The sequence below is a fragment of the Acartia tonsa genome, chromosome 3, assembly GCF_053477335.1.
Source record: "Acartia tonsa isolate MP-2025a chromosome 3, ASM5347733v1, whole genome shotgun sequence".
Classification (NCBI taxonomy): domain Eukaryota; kingdom Metazoa; phylum Arthropoda; class Copepoda; order Calanoida; family Acartiidae; genus Acartia; species Acartia tonsa.
Genome location: NC_137262.1, coordinates 57,031,533 through 57,050,767, shown reverse-complemented (window position 1 = coordinate 57,050,767; position 19,235 = coordinate 57,031,533). Strand labels below are relative to the sequence as shown.

Sequence of the window (19,235 nt, the reverse complement as noted above, 5' to 3'; positions counted from 1 at the left end):
TTAAACAAGGAATGGGTAGATGTGTTCTGAAAAAAGGGGGTAAGCAATGCAGTTAATTTAACCTTTAGGGATAGGTTTAAAAAATTTTACCGGTGGAATTCCAACAAAAAATAAAACAAGGAGGGGGGGGGGGGGGGGAGTTTTGACACATTTGCGTAAACCTGGTGTCTAGGCTTTATTTTTGGACTGAGTGGATAGGTTATTAAAGATAAAATCATTCTTATATGATGTATTTCACGAAGTTTTAAGATTTTTTGGATAGGCCTCCAGGTTCCGGAACTGCAGGCCTCCAGGTGGTCTCTGTACAGATAGAAATAAATTTTTTTTTAAATTTACAGGTCAACTTATAAAACAAAATATGCACATTTTTTCTTCAAATATGTGAATAACATTAAAAAAGATGCATATTTTGTTTTATAAGTTGAGCCCTGCAGCTCCAGAACCTGGAGGTCTATCCAAAAAATATTAAAACTTCGTGAAATTCATCATTTAAAAATGATTTTATCTTTTATAACCTATCCTCTCAGTCTTTTTTAATGTTATTCACATATTTGAAGAAAAAATGTGCATATTTTGTTTTATAAGTTGACCTGTAAATTTAAAAAAAAAATTTATTTCTATCTGTACAGAGACCACCTGGAGGCCTGCAGCTCCGGAACCTGCAGGTCTATCCAAAAAATCTTAAAACTTCGTGAAATTCATCATTTAAGAATTATTTTATCTTTAACAACCTATCCTCTCAGTCCAAAGATAAAGCCTAGGCACCAGGTTTACGCAAATGTATCAAAACTCCCCCCCCCCCCCTAATCATATTACTGTGTCGTATTTAATTTCAAACATTCCAACTTTCACAATATTTCTCCCTTCTCCCTGGCCTTTAAACTGTAGCTATAGGTAATAAAGATGTTTCTTTTGATGTGCAAACTTATGAATCTACTTATATGGTAAAATCTTTAAATAATATGTACACATATATATAAAATATATCTACAAATGTAATCTTTAATTAAAAGCGCAAATATTGAAGTGTTTCCTACGGTAACAAATCAACATAGATAAAAAAAATATCTGCTATATTTTCCTGACTTTTATGTAGGACTGGTTAATTTCTTTTGACTGTTGAGTGTTGGTTGTCTGCTAGTGTCACTGTCTAGCAATGCAGGGGAGCAATACGGACAATACTTCCTAAATATAAACAAAACTATTACATAAAGAAATAAAGTTTTTTTTTGTCAATTTATTTATACACTATAATCTGAAAAAATTGTAAAATGTTAAGTAGTAAGGTATGATTTCTCGCTTACCACAGAACTGAATGGGCTTTCAGTTTAAGCAAAACTTCATGAGACCCTTAGATGGTTTTAGGCTAATTCAACTTACTCCTTGCAAGTACCAAGCCCATAGAGGCTATGGGCGAATGCATTAGTATAATATAATTAAGAGTAAGCATTTATCTGTGTGCTCTGTTGGTAAATCCTTCGGTCAATGAGTGACGGACATATGGACAAAACATTGTTGCAGGTTAGCTGCGTTAATAGTAAATTGTCCTCATCAAGTAGGAGGGGAGGGATCGTTATCTTAGCCAACTACAAGTTTTACTTCATTAGAGTACATGATAATCTGGAGCAAGATCCAAATAATAATAAATACATTGTAGTATTTAATGACCATTGGTGAGGCAAACCTAATTCTTTCATGTTTTCATTCATTTTTCAATATTAAATGGATTATGTCCTCTATAATACGTCTGTAACAAGAAGTAATCAGGGCTTACAATTTGTCAATTTTTTTCAATGCAAATATAAATGACTTTAAAAATAGATTGCATATATAAATAGTGATAATTATAACTAAAGGTTGTGCCACAAGATTCTAGCTGCTTAATCGGAAAAAGATTATCTTAAATAAAACGAAGATATCTTTACCAAAGTTAATTTCTACCTCGTTTATTATGGGACATCGAATGGATTACATGAATTTTGTCAACTTACGATTTCTATCAAAGTCTTAGTTAAGATAGTTCATACGACAGGGACGCCAAGCTTTTATTTTGAGGTGTTTCAGAGGTTTGACAGGTTAATCTATATCATTTTTGAAATTTTGAATGAGGGACTCTGATTCAGCAAATCAATTACATTTGAAATTGCCGAAAATTATATATTTTGTTGGCGTAGAGTTGACGTAAAACTTTTTTTGTGTGGCTGAAGGGATGTGGATAAGAAGGGGATAAATAAGGGTAGAGGGTTGTGGGGAAATTACCACTTATAATTGTTAATCTGAATCAAATTCCCTAGTCCTTGGTCGGGTAGGGGGTATAAACTAGTGATGAGAATCCGGATCCGGAATCCGAATCCGGAATCCGCCCAATTTTCGGCCAATTTTGGAATCCGAATCCGGATCCGGAATCCGTTTTTTATAGCGGATTCCGGATTCTAAATTGGTAGGCTAAAATTACCGTCTTTTTTCTTACAACTCCCTCTGTTTGAAGGCAAAGATCAAAAAAAAAATTTCTACATAACAAATTTTAATAATTACTAAGGTGATGTAAATGTTTTAGTTATGCTGGAAGTCAACACTTTAAACAAATCAAGGCTTCAACCAAGTAACATAGTGATAAATTAACGAAAAAAGCTATCCCTCTGTGACGGACGGCCTTTTAAAATACTGCTAGAATCCGGAATCCGAATCCGGAATCCGCCAAAAATAAGAATCCGGAATCCGCAAGAATCCGTCACTTTTTTTGACGGATTCCTTCAGAATCCGGAATCCGAATCCGGTCCAAAAATTCAACGGATTTCCATCCCTAGTATAAACCCTCATACTTTAACGTCTATGTCGTAGGGGAAAAGAAAAACTTTTAAGACAAATATTTTTCAAAACTAAAAGTTGTTAACCCTGGTTTATGACTTGTGTTTAATTCTATGTATCAGAGGGAATTCATTGGATAAAAACAAAAAGTTGTCAACCATGGTTTATGACTAGTGTTTGATTCCAAGTATCAGAGGGAATTCATTGGATAACAGGAAAACTTTTGACAAATTCAATTCCCATGTCTACAACAAAGAGTTGGTGGGGATATTAGATTTTAAAGAGGTGGATGTAAAAAAGATTTAATGAACAGCAAAGAACCTTTTTTTCATGTTCATATTATGTGCATTTTTGAACTAGATTTTCGTACTTTTTAGCATTGAGGGCATTTTAGATTATACCCCATAGTTTAAGGAATTTCAATTTCCACAATACATACGATTGTTCCTTGAATCATGTTATATGACCGCACCCTAATAGCAATTAAATCTTTGCTTTTAAGACGCTTTAATTGTTATATCCATATATTATTAAATCCATTGTGAACACAAAAATATCAAAGTCATGAGAGAGCCTGAGAGGTTACAACAAAAAGAAAACAAAGTACCAAAACAAAATATAATAACTATAAAAGAAATTCAATTTTCCTTTTTATTATAATCTACAATTGTTAAAAATATAGTAAGGATAATTTTGTCTTAAGATCTTGGAAACTGCTGGTCCGAGTTGATTTTATTTTTCAGTGAAGCTTAGGTTGGTTTTAGGCTATTTTCATTAGACTAGGGTTGAGGCAAATAGATGTTAAAAAAATGGTCGAGTAAGAATTTCCCATTCCCAGTTTTAGGTTGTGTGGGTTTTAGTGCTTGATGGGAACTTTGTGGGAAAGCACAAAAGAACCTGCAGTAGGCGATATCCGTCTCTGTAGGCGAGCAGAAATTTTAAAAGACAGAAAGACATAGATCTACGTTCTATAATAGATAAGTCTGCTGCCAATTAGAAAATTAAATCAAATTCGGCAAAAGATTTGATTACATCCCATAACATTACCCCGAGTCTTAAATATATTCTTGATTATACAATTATTGTTAAAAATTGAATTAAAATCTGGAGAATTAGATCTAAAATTAAAATTAATAAAATTTATTGACAATTGCTTTGAAGTTTAAATGATTTAGTAGACAACGGCCAATAAATTGATGAACATCCCAAATGATGTTACACAAAATTACCCCTCCTGTAAATTTAAAGTAGCGGTTGAAACGTTTGAAAACACAACTTACTGAACCAACCAATAAAAATTCATTAAAAGTCCCCAAGAAAAGTTTATGACTAGTATAATAAAACAGCCCATTGTCCCTTCCCTCCAAGTTCTTTTCACCTATTAAAAATTAAAATGGTGTAAGAAATTAAACTTCATTGGTTGGAAAATATACACCCCTGCTTAAAAACAGAACAATTACTTGACCTACCCAACCTGAAACAAGGTTATCAAGTTGCTAAGTTGCCCAGCAAAGAAATATTTTTAATCTAATAAGATAAATTAAAGACTGGGAAGTTATCTTTACACAAATTATATATACCTATGTAATAAATATCTCAAATCTATTAAATACATTTAAAATACCAAGAATGTTCGGGTAAAGTCCTTCTCGTGGCAACGCCTCTTAAGGGGAGTTTTGTCGTATTTTCATAGTAGCTTTTCCCCTATTCTACCCCCTGCGGGGCAATCACCTAACATAACTTAACCTGAAATAACCTATCTAAAGGTTCTGTGAAAATGCGACGAAATGCCCCTTAAGAAGCGTTGCCACGAAAGGGACTATACTCTAATGTTTAAGTAGGATCTGACTTTAAGAGTCGCTATGGCTGCAGCAACTGAAAAGCTGCAATTTTAGTGCAACATTTCTGGCAGGTTTGATGGCTAATTGTCAGACTACCCAATTGCACTATCCCCAATTGCATTTCACTGGTGCAATTTTATTATTTTTGATAATACATAAGCTCATTCTTTTGGGGGTGTATCTACAAAAAGAAATATAAAATTTTACTTTTGAAAATATTAAATTTGGTGTCTATTAAGTTTTATAAAACACTTGGGTTTTTCCTTTTAAGTTTCATAATAATCTGACAATCATTTTATGGCACATGGTGACGTTCAAACCGTAAACCATAGAAAAATTAGCTGTTCTTTGGGCCATTTTTAGTTACTGTTTTGTGTTTGTATCAGAACACTGATGCAAAGTTTTGCAATGTTCAGTGATATCTATTGATTACAAACAATAAACAAAATTAATTTTCAAAATATAACCAAAGAAAAGTCAACCACAAATGAAAATTTTTATATGATACCTATTTGTAATCGTTTTTTAAAGGTAAATCACATTTTTATTCTTTTGATTTTGGAAACAGGCCGACTAAAAGCAATAACTATAATAGAAGCTATACCGTCTAAATTAAATAAAAATAACACGATGTTACTCTACAGTGATTACGATTTCGCTAACCGCTGGTCCAGGGAAGGTTCATAACTATTTTGGGGAGAATAAACTAACGACCTATTCCAACATGTTCTCCTTAATGTCTCTAGGGGCGTAACCGCTAGTAAACTAAATAGAAGATGCGCTATTGAAGTTGAAAAACTTACCAGGACCCCTGATTTCTTTGATTTTCTTGAGATGTCTGAGTATGGGAAGCAGACTACGTCTACTATGCTCGGATTTCAAGATTTGGGCCCCCTGCAAAGGTTTATTAGATATAAAATCATTTATGAGAAGATCATATTTGAAATATATACAACTACTACTAGCCACTACACACACCCCTAATGGCGTCTAATGGCACTTAAAGTAAAAAAAATGGGATAGTGGCGATAACCCCCCCAATAAGTTTTAACCATCCTTGGACCTATAAGAAACTAGATTGTAATGGAGAACCATATAAGTTCAGAGGTTAGCGAGATCCTTCGATAGACAGACAGATTTCCCGTTACTTTCATATAAGGATAGAGAGGACATACATATTTAATTTTAGGCTATCAAACATTTCTCTGGAGTCTAAAGATCACAAATTCTATATAAAAATATTTACAACAAGGCAATTAAAACTATGATTAGGATATTCAAATATTTGAGCACTCTAAAAAATATAATTTATAATCTTTGGGGATGTTTATCAGCTTTCCGTCCATTGTCTTATCCCTGAATATCTCTGATAAAATGATACCTTTAAATCCTCGGCGGTAATAAACTGAACGCCAGCTGTAGTGGTCTTACTCTCTTGAGACTTGTACGCCTTGTACTTTTTCTTTTCTGTCATACCTTAATAATAACAAGATTAGTTTTCATGAAAATGGATGCATTTTTGAACTGAAAACAAGGATGACAACATCCATAAAAGCGAAGCACTGAAACGGTAGGACAAACGGACACTAACACTTGTATAGTGTCAGAACTGAATAATCAGAATATAAATGTATAAATGTCGAAGCAAAATTGTAAGTAAAATTTACATGCCTAAATTAGCGAAAAAAGCTATCCGTTACGGACGGACGGACGTACGGACGGACCGACCCTAATTATAGAAAAGCTTCGTTTTTAAAAAGACTACTGAGCTGGATCTTTAATTCATTTAGTGGTGAGCCAGATCGAGGTGAGCCAAACCGATCTGGCTCACCCCTCCGGCTCACTCCGATCTGGCTCACCACTAAATGATTTAAAGATCCAGGGCAATCCCCTATCAATATTGAAGAAAAAGCTTACTTGTCATATTGGCGAAGGTTCTGGCCATAAAAGCATATTTCTCCTCGAGAGCTGTGTTAAGCTCCTCTACAGCTGTATTCATCGTGGCAAACTGTACTCGACCCTGCAATCAAAATACCTATATTTTTTTTTTAAATCTAGATATCCTACTTACAAATTAGTAAGCTTTTTTTGTCTGTAGCGAAGGACTTTACAATGAAGCTACTTTGCCTCAAGGGGCGTAGCCACTAGTTGCACCTAATGAGAAACTAAGCCTCAAACTTTTCCAAAATTAATGTATTTAGTATTTTATTTACCTTCATATACTTGGGAACTGTATCAAACTCTGATAAGGAGATGAATTCAACTTGATCAACCTTAACTCTGGGAGTCTTGGAATCGTCACTACTGTCATTAGCATCTTTAGGATCCTTAATATTTATATAATTTTTAGTATTTTTAAAGATGCATTTAAAAACCTGGAAAAACCAAAAAGCAATGAAAGAATTTGGGAATCAGATATTTCAAGGATCCAAATACTACCTATATTATTATTTAGCATATTCTCATTCTTTTTGGTAATTCGTAATGAAGAAACTAACCCCCTTAAGATGATTTCTTCGCGAATTAAAACAGGAATGAATTTTTTAAGCTGTTTATGATACGATGCGATAAATAACTATTATTATTGTTCATTAAAATGTTTACCTCAATAGGGGACTTCTTGCTTTTTGTATCTTGTCCCTGAAAAGAAATTAAGTTAAAACCATTGAAAATAAACAAAATTATACCTTCTTGAAATGAAAAAATGATATGTTACTTCATACAACCCCTCAAAACGATAGGATACTATCTAATCAAAGAGGGGACAATGGGCTGTTAATTACACTAGTCCTCAAAGTTTTTTTTGTTATTAGTTGTCTCAACATCTTTGGGGACTTTTACTGAACTTTGATTGGTAGGTTTATTAAGTTGAGTGTTCAAAGTTTCAACCACTAATTGTAATCTACAGAGGGATAGTTTGGTGTATCATTATTGGGGGTGTAATTCAATTTATCGATCATTGTCTTATCCCCTTAGATCCCTGCTCTTTTCTACTACATTTGGCACCCGGAAATTTTAAAATCAGATTATAACAAAAAAGATATAAATGTTAGACAGAAAAAAAACAACCTTTCATATTTAAAAACCTTATCCCAATCTTCAAGTATAACGATATTTGCATTTTTATTTAAAATTACCACAATCTAGAAAGTATTAAGATAGAGGGGACAATGGGCTGTTTGTTACACTAGTCCCTAAAGTTTTATAAAAAACTTTTTCTTATTCGTTGGCTTATTGGCTTCATAACATTGGGGACTTTAGTGAATTTTGATTGGTTGATTCATTAAGTTGGGTGTTCAAACGTTTCAACCACTTATTTCAATCAAAAGCAGGGGTAATTTTGTGTGTCATTAGAGATGTGCATCAATTTATCGGCCATTGTCCTATCACTTAAGATCACTGATAATTAACAGTCAAGTACTAAAACACTTTATGATTTTACTAGTCAAATATTTTGCTTAATTCAAAAGTACACAAACTATGAATGTAATTCTGTGTCAAATGAGAGAGGGGACAATGGGCTGTTTATTACACCAGTCCCCAAAGTTCTATAAGAACGTTTTCTTATTCGTTGGCTTAACAACTTTGGGGACTTTAGTGAAATTTGATTAGTTAATTCATTAAGTTGGGTGTTCAAACGTTTCAACCAATTATTTCAATCTACAGCAGGGGTAATTTTGTGTGTCATCATTAGGGATGTGCAACAATTTATCGGCCATTGTCCTATCACTTTAGATCCCTGATAATTAACAGTCAAGTACTAAAAACACTTAATGATTTTACTTAACAGTTAATTACTAAAAACACTTTATGATTTTATTTTTACTCAAAGGGATAGTTCTATGAAGTGTATTTAAAGAGTTAAGGTACTTAGAGTAGTGAACTTTTATATGTCTTAGTAGAATATATTAGGCATTGGATAGATATGATTATATGTTAAAGAATTTTTAACATTGACCAGACCAAACTTTTTTTATTTGACAATATCGAAAAAAGTAAAAGTGATTTGCCACATAAATTACATGAGAATGGTCTATTTTTTTCCAAATATGTATAGCCAAAACACCAATTTTAGTGAATCTTTTTCCACATATTTCACAAGAGTTATAAAAAAATTGAACAGGGGTTCCCCTTAGGACAAGTTACTTAAAAAACATAAAAAATAACGTCCGGTTCATTACAGGACAGGTTTTCTATAGATTCTTTTTTTTTAAATAAAGAAAACCGTCCGGTTTACTTACAATATACACATTATCTCACGCGGAAATACCAACTAACCATACAACATATATATATATATATATATATATAAAGACCATTCTCATGTAATTTATGTTGAAAATAACTAACTCTTAGATATTGTCAAATAAAAAAAGTTTGGTCAGGTCAATGTTAAAATTCTTTATCACAATCATATCTATCCAATGTCTAATATATTCTACTAAGACATATAAAAAGATCACTACTCTAAGTACCATACTGAATATTTTATCGGTCATTCTTTGTTGTTATGTGTATTTTGTTGTATAAAAAGTTTGAAGTTCTATTAACTAGTAAATGCTATCTAAAGTTGTATTTATGAGAAAAAAGTTTTTGCCATATATAACATGCAACGAAGTTGAAAATAAAAATGAAAAACTCATTTTTTAAGGAAAATCCCTGGTAAAATCTTTTAATTTTAATCAATAACTTTATATTATGCACTACTACGTTATCTAAAATAGAAAAAACTTACAGTTCACTATTTTTTTTTTAAATGCACTTCGTGAAACTATCCCTTTAGTCTAATATTTTGCTAAATTCAAAAGAACACAAACTATGAATGTAATTCTGTGTCAAACATTTTAGAAGAGTGAGAGAGAGGACAATGGGCTGTTTATTACACTAGTCCCCAAAGTTTTATAAGAACGTTTTCTTATTCGTTGGCTTAACAACTTAAAAGAATTTAGTGAATTATGATTGGTTGATTCATTAAGTTGAGTGTTCAAAAATTTCAACCACTAATTTTAATCTCCAGAAGTGGTGATTTAGTGTATCATCATTGGGTATGTACATCAATTTATCGACCATTGTCTAATCCCTTTAGATCACTGATAATTAACAGTCAAATACTATAAACACTTTATGATTTTACTAGTCAAATATTTTGCTTAATTCAAAAGAACACTATAAATGTAATTCTGTGTCAAATATTTTCAAAGAGAGAGAGGGGACAAGGGGCTGTTTATTACACTAGTCTCCAAAGTTTTATAAAAAAAACGTTTTCTTATTCATATGCTTCACAATTTAAAGAAATTTAGTGCATTATGATTGGTTGATTCATATAGTTGAGTGTTCAAAAATTTCAACTTATTGAACCAACCAATCAAAATTTACTTAATCACTAAAGTTGTTAAGCCAACGATAAGAAAATGAAATTATAAAACTTTAAGAACTAGTGTGATAACCAGCCCAATGTCCCCTCTCTCTCTGATATGCACTGCACTAAACTAGGTAGGTATAGTATGATCCAATCACTTAGTTATCAATAACAGCACTGCCACATCAGCTACAAAATCCTTTATTCATCCATTAAGCCAACCATAGCCCCCCCCCCCCGTTCTAATTCTTGCAAATAAATATTTAATATGGGATAATTTTTATAGAATGTTGCATTAGATCCCCGCAGGGTTAGAATTAACAGGCCACAAAATGTAAGTTATGGGTAAAAATAATATTCTAATTCTCATTTCATTTAATTTATTTAAGGTTAGGTAAGTCTTAAAAAATCCCCGCAGGTCAAGGACGTCTTAACTTTTTTTTATTTGGGGTAGGTGAAAAAAGTGATAATTAAAATTTTGTTTGGGGGGGGGGAGAGGGTGGTAATCACCCCTTTCACCCTCTTGGACGCCCCTACCGCAGGTACTAAGAAAAAATACGGGATGTGGTAGGGTTGGTCCACTGGAGAATAAAGTAAGTTTATAAAAAAAATCAGCTGATATTGTGCAAAACAATATTGCTGCACTGGAAGGTCAGAATAGATAGATAGTTGTTATTGGAGTGGTGTTATTGATGGTTATACCAATACTGATCACAGACTTTTATACTTCATAGAAACAATTCAGGGGTGGTGAAAATGTGGTTATCCCCCCCCCCAAAAAAAAAAACCATTTTGGTTACGTTTATTAAATCTTAATTGCCTAATACAATCTAGAAGTTTCCAAACTTTTCAACAAATATTTCAATTTTTATGTAGGTATAGAAAGATTAATTTTGTTTTCTTAATCGTTGGCTTAACAACTTTGGGTTTTTTTACATTTTGATTAGTAGGTTTATTAAGTAATGTGTTCAAACGTTTCAACCACTAATTTTATTCTACAGAAGGGCAAATTTTGTTTATCATCTTTGGGGGTGTACATCAATTTATCGGCCATTGTCTTATCCCTTCAGGTACCTGAGTTTAAAATAAATGGTCCCCCGTATTAAAATTGTTGTGTAAGCCTCTGTGACAACAATCTTGGTCACGCAAAAGATTTTTGCACTACACAACCAGATTTTTGCATGGGATACGGGGATAGGCAAATTAAGGAAATATTATCCCCCCCCCCCACTATATTTTGAAGGGGATATAGGGAAAACTTCAGACAGAATTACACTAGTCCCCAAAGTTTTATAATACAGTTTTCTTATTTATTGGCTTAAAAACTTTGGGGACTTTTGATTGGTTGGTTTAATTGATTTTCTTTTACATAAGGGGTAATTTTGGGTATCATCATTGAGGACATATATCAATTTATAGGCCATTGTTTTGTCCCTTGAAAACTCCATAGAGGAGAAAGAGAGGGGTAGGTTTCTGGTAGAATCCGTAAAGGTGTATGTTTTAAGGCTTAAAAATAGTAGTAGAACGATAATATTCACTAAATATGTGTATTTTTTATTGAAAAGAACTATAAACAATTTTTTTTTTAAAGTTAACATAAATTTTAATCGTTCTACTACTGTTTGTTACTTATAACACATAACCTTTACGGATTCTACCAGAAACCTACCCCTCTCTTAATCCTTCAAAAAAATTTTACTTAGGATAAAGTGATAGGTCCATGTAAGATTATCTATTAATACCAGAAACATATTTTGTCTCTATAAATAGGAAAGAGGGGGGTAACTAATATTTCCATCCTTTCATCCCTGAAATTATGGCCATCACAACTAAATAATACTCCAAATATATAACAAAGAATCACAGGGGACAGCTGTTCTAATAAACAAATAATAACACAGGACATATAAAGATGTAAAGTATAAATCACTAGCGGCTAGAAAATAGCTGAAAGCCATCCCAATATCTGACAATGAAAATGCCTAAAACCATCAAAGGACCTATGTAAAGCCTAACTACATTTGAGAACCCAATAGGTTCAGCAGTTAATGAGACAAGAAACTCTTACTACTTTTTATTATTAGGATAACAACTCAACAAAAAATATTCCTTTTACTAAAGGTACGAGTGGGATACCATCAAAATCAAGGAACGGGGAGGGGGGGGGGAGGATATATCTATCCCCACCTCAATAGAATTGGTCCCTAAGAAAAAAATCCTCATTTAAAAAAAACTAAAACAAAATTATAAGTAAGCAGAGAATTGATGGCAATATCTGCTTAGAATGAAAATTTGGATTTGAATTGAAAAGGAAATGGTATACCTACCTACTATTTTTAAAATCCGTAAAAAAAATCTTTGGAAATATACCTAATAGTAAAAGTCTATAAAAGTTCTAGAACTATCTATTGAAATGCATACAATATTTATATTTTATTTTGCATTGAATATCAAATTTTTAAATTCAATGGTTAAACTGTGTAATGAGGGCTTTGGTAAAAAGTGTTTTTCCAATAATTCATAAAGTATCATTTTTTAATAGCAGAACTACTTTTTAAGTGTAGACTCGACAGTTTTCTTAATTTTTGCACAGTTTTGTAATTAGCCATCTTTAACTCTGCACAATCATTGCAGCTTCTTCTGTAGATTACAATTAGTGGTTGAAACATTTAGGCACTGATTTTAATGAACATACCAATCAAAATTGAATAAGTCACTAAAGTTGTTAGCCAACGAATGAGAAAACGTAAATATAAAACATTATGGGATTAGTGTAATAAACAGCCCAATGTCCCCTCCCTCTCTGAATATATTACACTTAAATGTTCTTTTTAAATATAAATATTGTAGCTGTGGTATATGTGTTTTTGATCAAAAGCATCAAAGATAAATAGAGCTGTTTGAAATATTTAGCTATCACTAAATGTATTTTTGGCGGATTTCTTTAAGCATAAGTTTTATTGTGTTATGAAATATTTCTAAGTTTATTTATGTAACAATATTTAAATGGAAAGAATATAATTTTTCGGGGGTAAAAAACTAGTTTTAATCTTATAATTGTACATTCTATATCCGCGGAAAGTCGTTTATAATACGATACGAGAAATAACTATTATTATTTTCAACATAGTTTTTTAACATCTATTTAAAAAAAAAAAACTAAATTTCCGACGGCATTTTTACCCAAGTAAGAAAAAAAGATACATTGCATCTCTTAAATTAATACAATCAGAAACAAAAATATGAAACATTAAATATCCAACTTTGTTCTATATTATATTATTATAATTTATTAATAACTTTTATATATTAATTTTGTATGTTATAAAGTAGTAAGATTTTTCGTCTGAAGTTTAAAATTTATTTATTTACCTACTGATTTAGTTCTGAGTTAATAGGTTCTTGATGGTTTGATACCACTTTTAAATTAAGAGCCACTAGATGCAGGGGGCGCAATCGATAGTATAGATATAAGTTAATAATGGTCTCTTTTAAGCATCATAGGTATCAATTTATAATAAAAAGTTAAATTTAAAAAAAAATGATTTCCTCGTTATTAAATAGAGGCCTTGATTAAGATTTAAGTACAACAAAGTTACTTATAAAGAGACGGAAAAAACCTATGAAGTGTTAAAAATAAAATCATAAAGTTTTATTATTTTATCTGTTACCAATAATGGGAAAAACTTTGTCTTACGCAACTTATTTTTCAATCGTTTTGGCGCTAATCATAAAATTCCAGACTATTTAATATAATATCCAGTAGGTATGACTTCTTAACCGATGAATATCCGCTGGATTACAACCAGTTCTTAGTCATACTAAAAATCATGTGTAGCATCGTGTTATACCTAAACAATTTTCTACAAATAATAAAATTAAAATCTTAAAATTAATAATAATTTTGTTAATTTTTATCTTTAAATTTTTCATTTTAATATCCGCAGAAAGCTGTCTATAATACGATGTGATAAATGAATATTATATATAAGTAGGATAATTCAATCCCCCCCCCCCCCACCAAAAAAAAAAGTTTTTTTTATAAATTTACAAAAGTATAAAAATAGCAACATGTCTGTTCGTCAGTCTGTAACTTAAGATCTCGGTAATAACTAGAACGTTTTAGATCTCCATTACTTTGAAGCTTCGGTTAAATGTCAAGGAAAACTTTATAAATATTTTGGGGGAGTGTACACTGTACTTCCATTCTCCCAAGAGAAATCACCCCTGAAAAAAAAACTTTCCAAAAATGTTTTTTTTTCAACTAAAATGGAAAATGGAGGGGCGACTTACACCCCCCCCCCCCCACCTTCTCTTTCCCCAAGTGCTCCTAGAGGTCTCCAAGGGCGTAAAAAATTCTAGTACAAGATTTGATTATCAGCTATTGATCTAACCCTGCTCTCCTACCTTATTTTGAATGCTATCATGTATATTTTGTTTTCTTGCCCCCACTGGAATATTTTCTTTCAGGAGTTTTAATCTTCCTTGATACGCCGATAGCAGCTCGTTCATTCTAAGAAATGGATAATTATTACCTGGATATTGCACCAGATTTTCATGAACTCTATTAAATTAAAACTCGTAGCTGGCTAAAATAAAGATACCCCCTATCCAACCCCTTTACCATATCCCCTCCCCTCCTACTGGTTGAACGAACTGAGGAATATTAGTAACCTAAATTGACGACAATTTTTCTGCTGTCAATATATCCACGTATTCTATATCCATTATTACCTCACCCTCGCCGAGTATGGCAGGTGTCCCAAATTAAGTCACCGTAATGAATGACGCTCTCCGCAGAGGAGCTTGGGATAAGGGCAGTACTGATATTATGTACTTGACTATTAAGTATCCAAACTTACTCAATAATCCCCTTCTTACACAACCAGGGGAAGTTGCGTGAATGTATTCAACTGAGAAATTCGAGTTGCCACAAGGGGACTAGAACTCGAACTCTCATCACCGTAACTCAGTGAGTTACCACTGAGTTACGACGCCCCTTAAAAAAAAAAAATGCTTGAAAAAAAATAACGTTTTCTTATTCGTTGGCTTACCAACCTTGGGACTTTTAATGAATTATGATTGGTTGGTTCATTTAGTTGAGTGTCTAAACGTTTCAACCAATAATTATAAACTACAGAAGGGATAATTTTGTGCATATCATTGGCGATGTATTGTACATCCATTTATCGACCATTGTCTTATCCCTTTACATCCCTGAGTTTAAATAAAATCTTATGTCTTTTTGAAACCAAAAAAGGTATATGTCCTTGTCCTTTTGTGTACATATATTCCAACAAGAGCGGGAAAGGGGGGGGGGGGGTTACCTGACACTCCACATTTTTAAAACTCCATAGTGTAGTGGTTAGCGCACTACGCTGTGGTTGGGAGAAACCGAGTTCAAGTCCCCACATAGACTTTGCACTTGGTTGACAAATGCTGTCGCCATTGTCAGATTATGATTACGCAACCTTCCCTAAGATGCCCTAGGGTTGTAAGGGGGGAGATTTGTAGTAAGTTAGGATTCTACAAATCAAGCAGCTCTAACTATGCTTTCCCTCATCCATGCTGAGTCCTAACTTCAGAGAATCATGGCTATAACAACAACAACAACATTTTTGAAACTTTTCTTATGGGGGAGGTATAAGAAGCTTCAATGTATCGGTTTAGCGGTCAGAGCTATAGACTGACAAATAAACAGACATACTATTATTTTAATATAAAGATTGAATATTTGCCTACCTGTTAGCAGCTTGTATTTGGGTCTTGATAATATGGCAAATATTATTCTGTTTCACCATATTCATACGGATTTGGGCCAGTTCATGCGATAATTCTCCAAGTACCATCTGGAAAATATATCTAGATTAATACCTCAAGTTATTTATCGCAACGTATTATAGACAGCTTTCCGCTATTATCAAAATGAAAAATTATAAGATTTAAACCAGTTTTGGTAGTACCGAGGGGCCAGGTTTTGGAAATGTTCTATTAGTGTGGGAATAGTTATTTCTCGTATCGTATTATAAACGGCTTTCCGCGGATATAGAATGTACAATTATAAGATTAAAACTAGTTTTTTAGCCCCGTGGTGCCGAAGGCACCGGCTAAAAAAACTAGTTTTAATCTTATGATTGTACATTTCTATATTCGTAGAAAACTGTATATAATACGATGCTAGACATAGTTTTTTCGTATGGATGAGAACCGGTTCCTATCCACCGGATTCGAATGAATACGAGAAATATAATTATCTATACTTATACATTTATTCCATAGAGCACAGGGAAAAAATAGCTTAAATATTTCGTGGAACTATCCCATTAGATAATAATGTAGAAAAAATGGATGTAAAATATATGTGGATATTATGACATGCGAAAAAAAATGGTCGTCAATTTGGCTTGTTAATATGGACCGTATTTAATGGTCAGTTTATTCATCCAGTAGTAGGGGAAAAGATGGTACACCGACAAACCTCCTAAAGGGACAAACGTCCTAATGCGACAAACGTCCTAAACCTCATAATGCGACATACATCCTAATGCGACATACATCCTAATGCGACAAACCTCCTAAACGACATACCCCCTAATGCGACAAACCACCTAAAGGGACAAACATCCTAATGCGACATTTCTTAAGTAAAACGTCCTAAAATTTTTCAAAAGTTATTAAATAAAAAAATCTTCCAAATTTAAGGATAAAATCCACCACTGCTGTTAAAAAAGTTGAACAATAAAATCCAATATGGCGATAAAACACACAGGGACGAAATTCAAAACCGAAATTTCTTTCTTGAATAACTTTGTCCACAGGGTGAAATTTAAAAATCCGTCCGACAGTTGTCCCAAAGTCTGTGTTGGCTACCCAACGGCATGGTTTCGAACCCGATACAACCTTGCATTAAAAATATCGACCCTTACCTCACACTTAATAAATGTGATATCACTTGAAAAGTTTTTAGGGGGTTTTACTTAAAAGATAGGACGTTTGTCGGTGTACCGAAAAGATGAGTTAAGGAGGTCGTTATTTTAGCCAGCTACAAGTTTCACTTTATTTGAGTACATGATAATCTGGTGTAATATCCAAGTAATAATAAATCCATTATATAGGCTGACCTGTGTTTCTTGCTTATTATCCTCCAGCATTTCTTTGGACAAATTTGCCCGCTCCAATCTCTCCTCCAGTTCCACCTTTATTTCTTCTACCAAACTCATTCTTGTTATGTTTTATTTTTTTCTGAAAAAAATAACAACTTTCCATTAAAAAATGACAAAAAATAGGTTGATAGGTCTTAATCACAAGGTTTATCAATGCTCATATTTATATAAAAAAAATCCGCAAATTAATATCTTTTTCTCTTCTCTGCCATGCCAAACTGAAGGGGATCAGCTGCTTGTCTCTTGTCTTTCCTATACATTTTGTTTACATTGATTGATTATTTTTTCTCCATAAATTACCAATGATGATAAACAAAATTACCACTTCTGTAGCGAAAAATTAGTGATTAAAACGTTTGAACACTCAACTTAATAAACCAACCAATCAAAATTTCCTTAAGTTCCCAAAGTTGTTAAGCCAACGAATAAGAAAACGTATTATAAAACTTTGGGCACTAGTGTAATAAACAGCCCATTGTATTTTCCCCTCTCTATATGTGTAGAAGCGCAAAATAATGTAAATCATTTAATACCCCTTAATGCCTTACAACTCTAATTACGAGATTTTTACATAATGACCCCTTCCCCCCTTCACAGATAATCAAATACTAAGTATTCAATCAATAAAAATAAATTCCTTTTGGTCTTTTGCAGAATGTTCTGGTTTCCCTTTTTCTTATTACTACTTTTACTATTCAGCATCATTGAGTTAGTCCTGAAATTATTTATTTACATGTTTAATTATAAATAAAAATATTTGGATCTTGTGCAGTTCTTGGTTAAATGTTCCTGGTAACGATTATCCAGGGGTGTATATTTTCAAAATTGACCCTACTCAGGGTTAAATAAAAAATAAGTGGTTGGAGGGAAAAAAAATGTAAAAATTAAGAAAACTGAAAACATTTTTCCATTCTCCCCCCCCCCTCTTTCTTGGTGAAAAAAACTAAAAAAAATGTGTGGTAGGAGGGATAAAATAAATATAATATAGAGTTCTTTAAATATTTTTCCATTTTTCCCCCTACTTGGTGAGAAAAAACTAGGGGGAGGGGGGGAAATAAAAAATTTTGTAACCGGGGAAAAAAATAAATCTTGTGCAGAATATACACCCCTGCGATTATCTCCAAAAAATCCATGAACTTTAAAGGGTGCTAGCTGCCAAACGACTGAATGTACATAAAATGTCCGCACACCGTTTAAAGCGAAATTAGACAGCCTATAAATAATCTGAAATGGCGAAGATCAAATGATGAACAGAAAAAGGTTCACTGAACAAAAAACGAGTAAAATAAGTCTTTTTCGCACATCTATGTACAGTTACACTGCGCGATAACTTTGCATTATTGACTAATGTCTATTTCAGATTATTTGGAGACGTTTTTTTGTCTATACATTTACTTTGAACTGCACTTGATCCAAATATTTAATATATTAACGGATTTTAACAAAATTCAGCTAGGTCTAATTTTCCAATTATAAATCCTCTTTACAATACATAGTAGAATGATGACCGTCCATCCGTCTGTATGAAGCTTAAGATATCGATAACCGCTAAAATAAATGTGCTCTACTCTAAACTACAGGGAATATTAGTCCTGTGGCGGTTTTAAGCTATTTACTTGGGTCAACACAACAACCACCCCCCCCCCCCCTCCAAAAAAAAAGATGAACCCATTTTTTTGTTATCAGTGTTCACAAATATTCTTTAAAATGCCTTGGTCTAGACACATAACAACTCATTACCATGCATGCACAGTAAGATATATTAGTTGGAAAGAATTTTAAAGTTAGAGGGAGATTTGAAATCTGCATCAAATTTTGAGGATTTTTTATAAAATTCGTTTTCTGTATAATTCTTTATCTAAAAGCGGAAATACAATTTAAGTTAATTCATTTTGACATTTGTGATTGAAAATTATCTGCGCTCTGATTGGAGAAGCTTAAGTCTCGCACATCATTCAACCAATTAGAGCGCAGGTAGTTTCCAATCCACCTATCCTATTTGTCAAAATTTATGAACTTAAATTGTATTTCCGCTTTTAGATAAAGAATTCAATTACACAAAAA

The 19,235-nt window shown here is 32.6% G+C and overlaps 2 protein-coding genes across 3 annotated transcripts in view; both read right to left on the bottom strand.

Annotated features, from left to right (window-relative positions):
- Nucleotides 1–1,027: 1,027 nt before the first annotated feature.
- Nucleotides 1,028–17,255, bottom strand: LOC145314630 (uncharacterized). Its single transcript, XM_080154622.1, has 9 exons — nucleotides 17,130–17,255; nucleotides 15,751–15,857; nucleotides 14,416–14,521; nucleotides 7,254–7,289; nucleotides 6,863–6,976; nucleotides 6,567–6,669; nucleotides 6,031–6,125; nucleotides 5,453–5,543; nucleotides 1,028–1,185 (listed from the first exon to the last, which is right to left on the bottom strand). Exons 1-9 carry the CDS (start codon nucleotides 17,226–17,228, stop codon nucleotides 1,151–1,153), a joined length of 786 nt encoding a protein of 261 aa, XP_080010748.1. The 5' UTR covers nucleotides 17,229–17,255; the 3' UTR covers nucleotides 1,028–1,150.
- The window catches only part of Ddx56 (putative ATP-dependent RNA helicase DDX56), a 402,780-nt gene continuing 400,772 nt past the window's right edge, over nucleotides 17,228–19,235 (bottom strand). For both annotated transcript variants that reach the window (XM_080154617.1, XM_080154618.1), the window contains exons 24-25: nucleotides 17,811–17,886; nucleotides 17,228–17,425 (exon numbers count right to left, since the gene is read on the bottom strand). In XM_080154617.1, coding sequence (XP_080010743.1) covers nucleotides 17,357–17,425; nucleotides 17,811–17,886 — 145 coding nt within the window. In that variant the 3' untranslated portion in view covers nucleotides 17,228–17,356. The remainder of the gene's footprint in view (nucleotides 17,426–17,810; nucleotides 17,887–19,235) is intronic.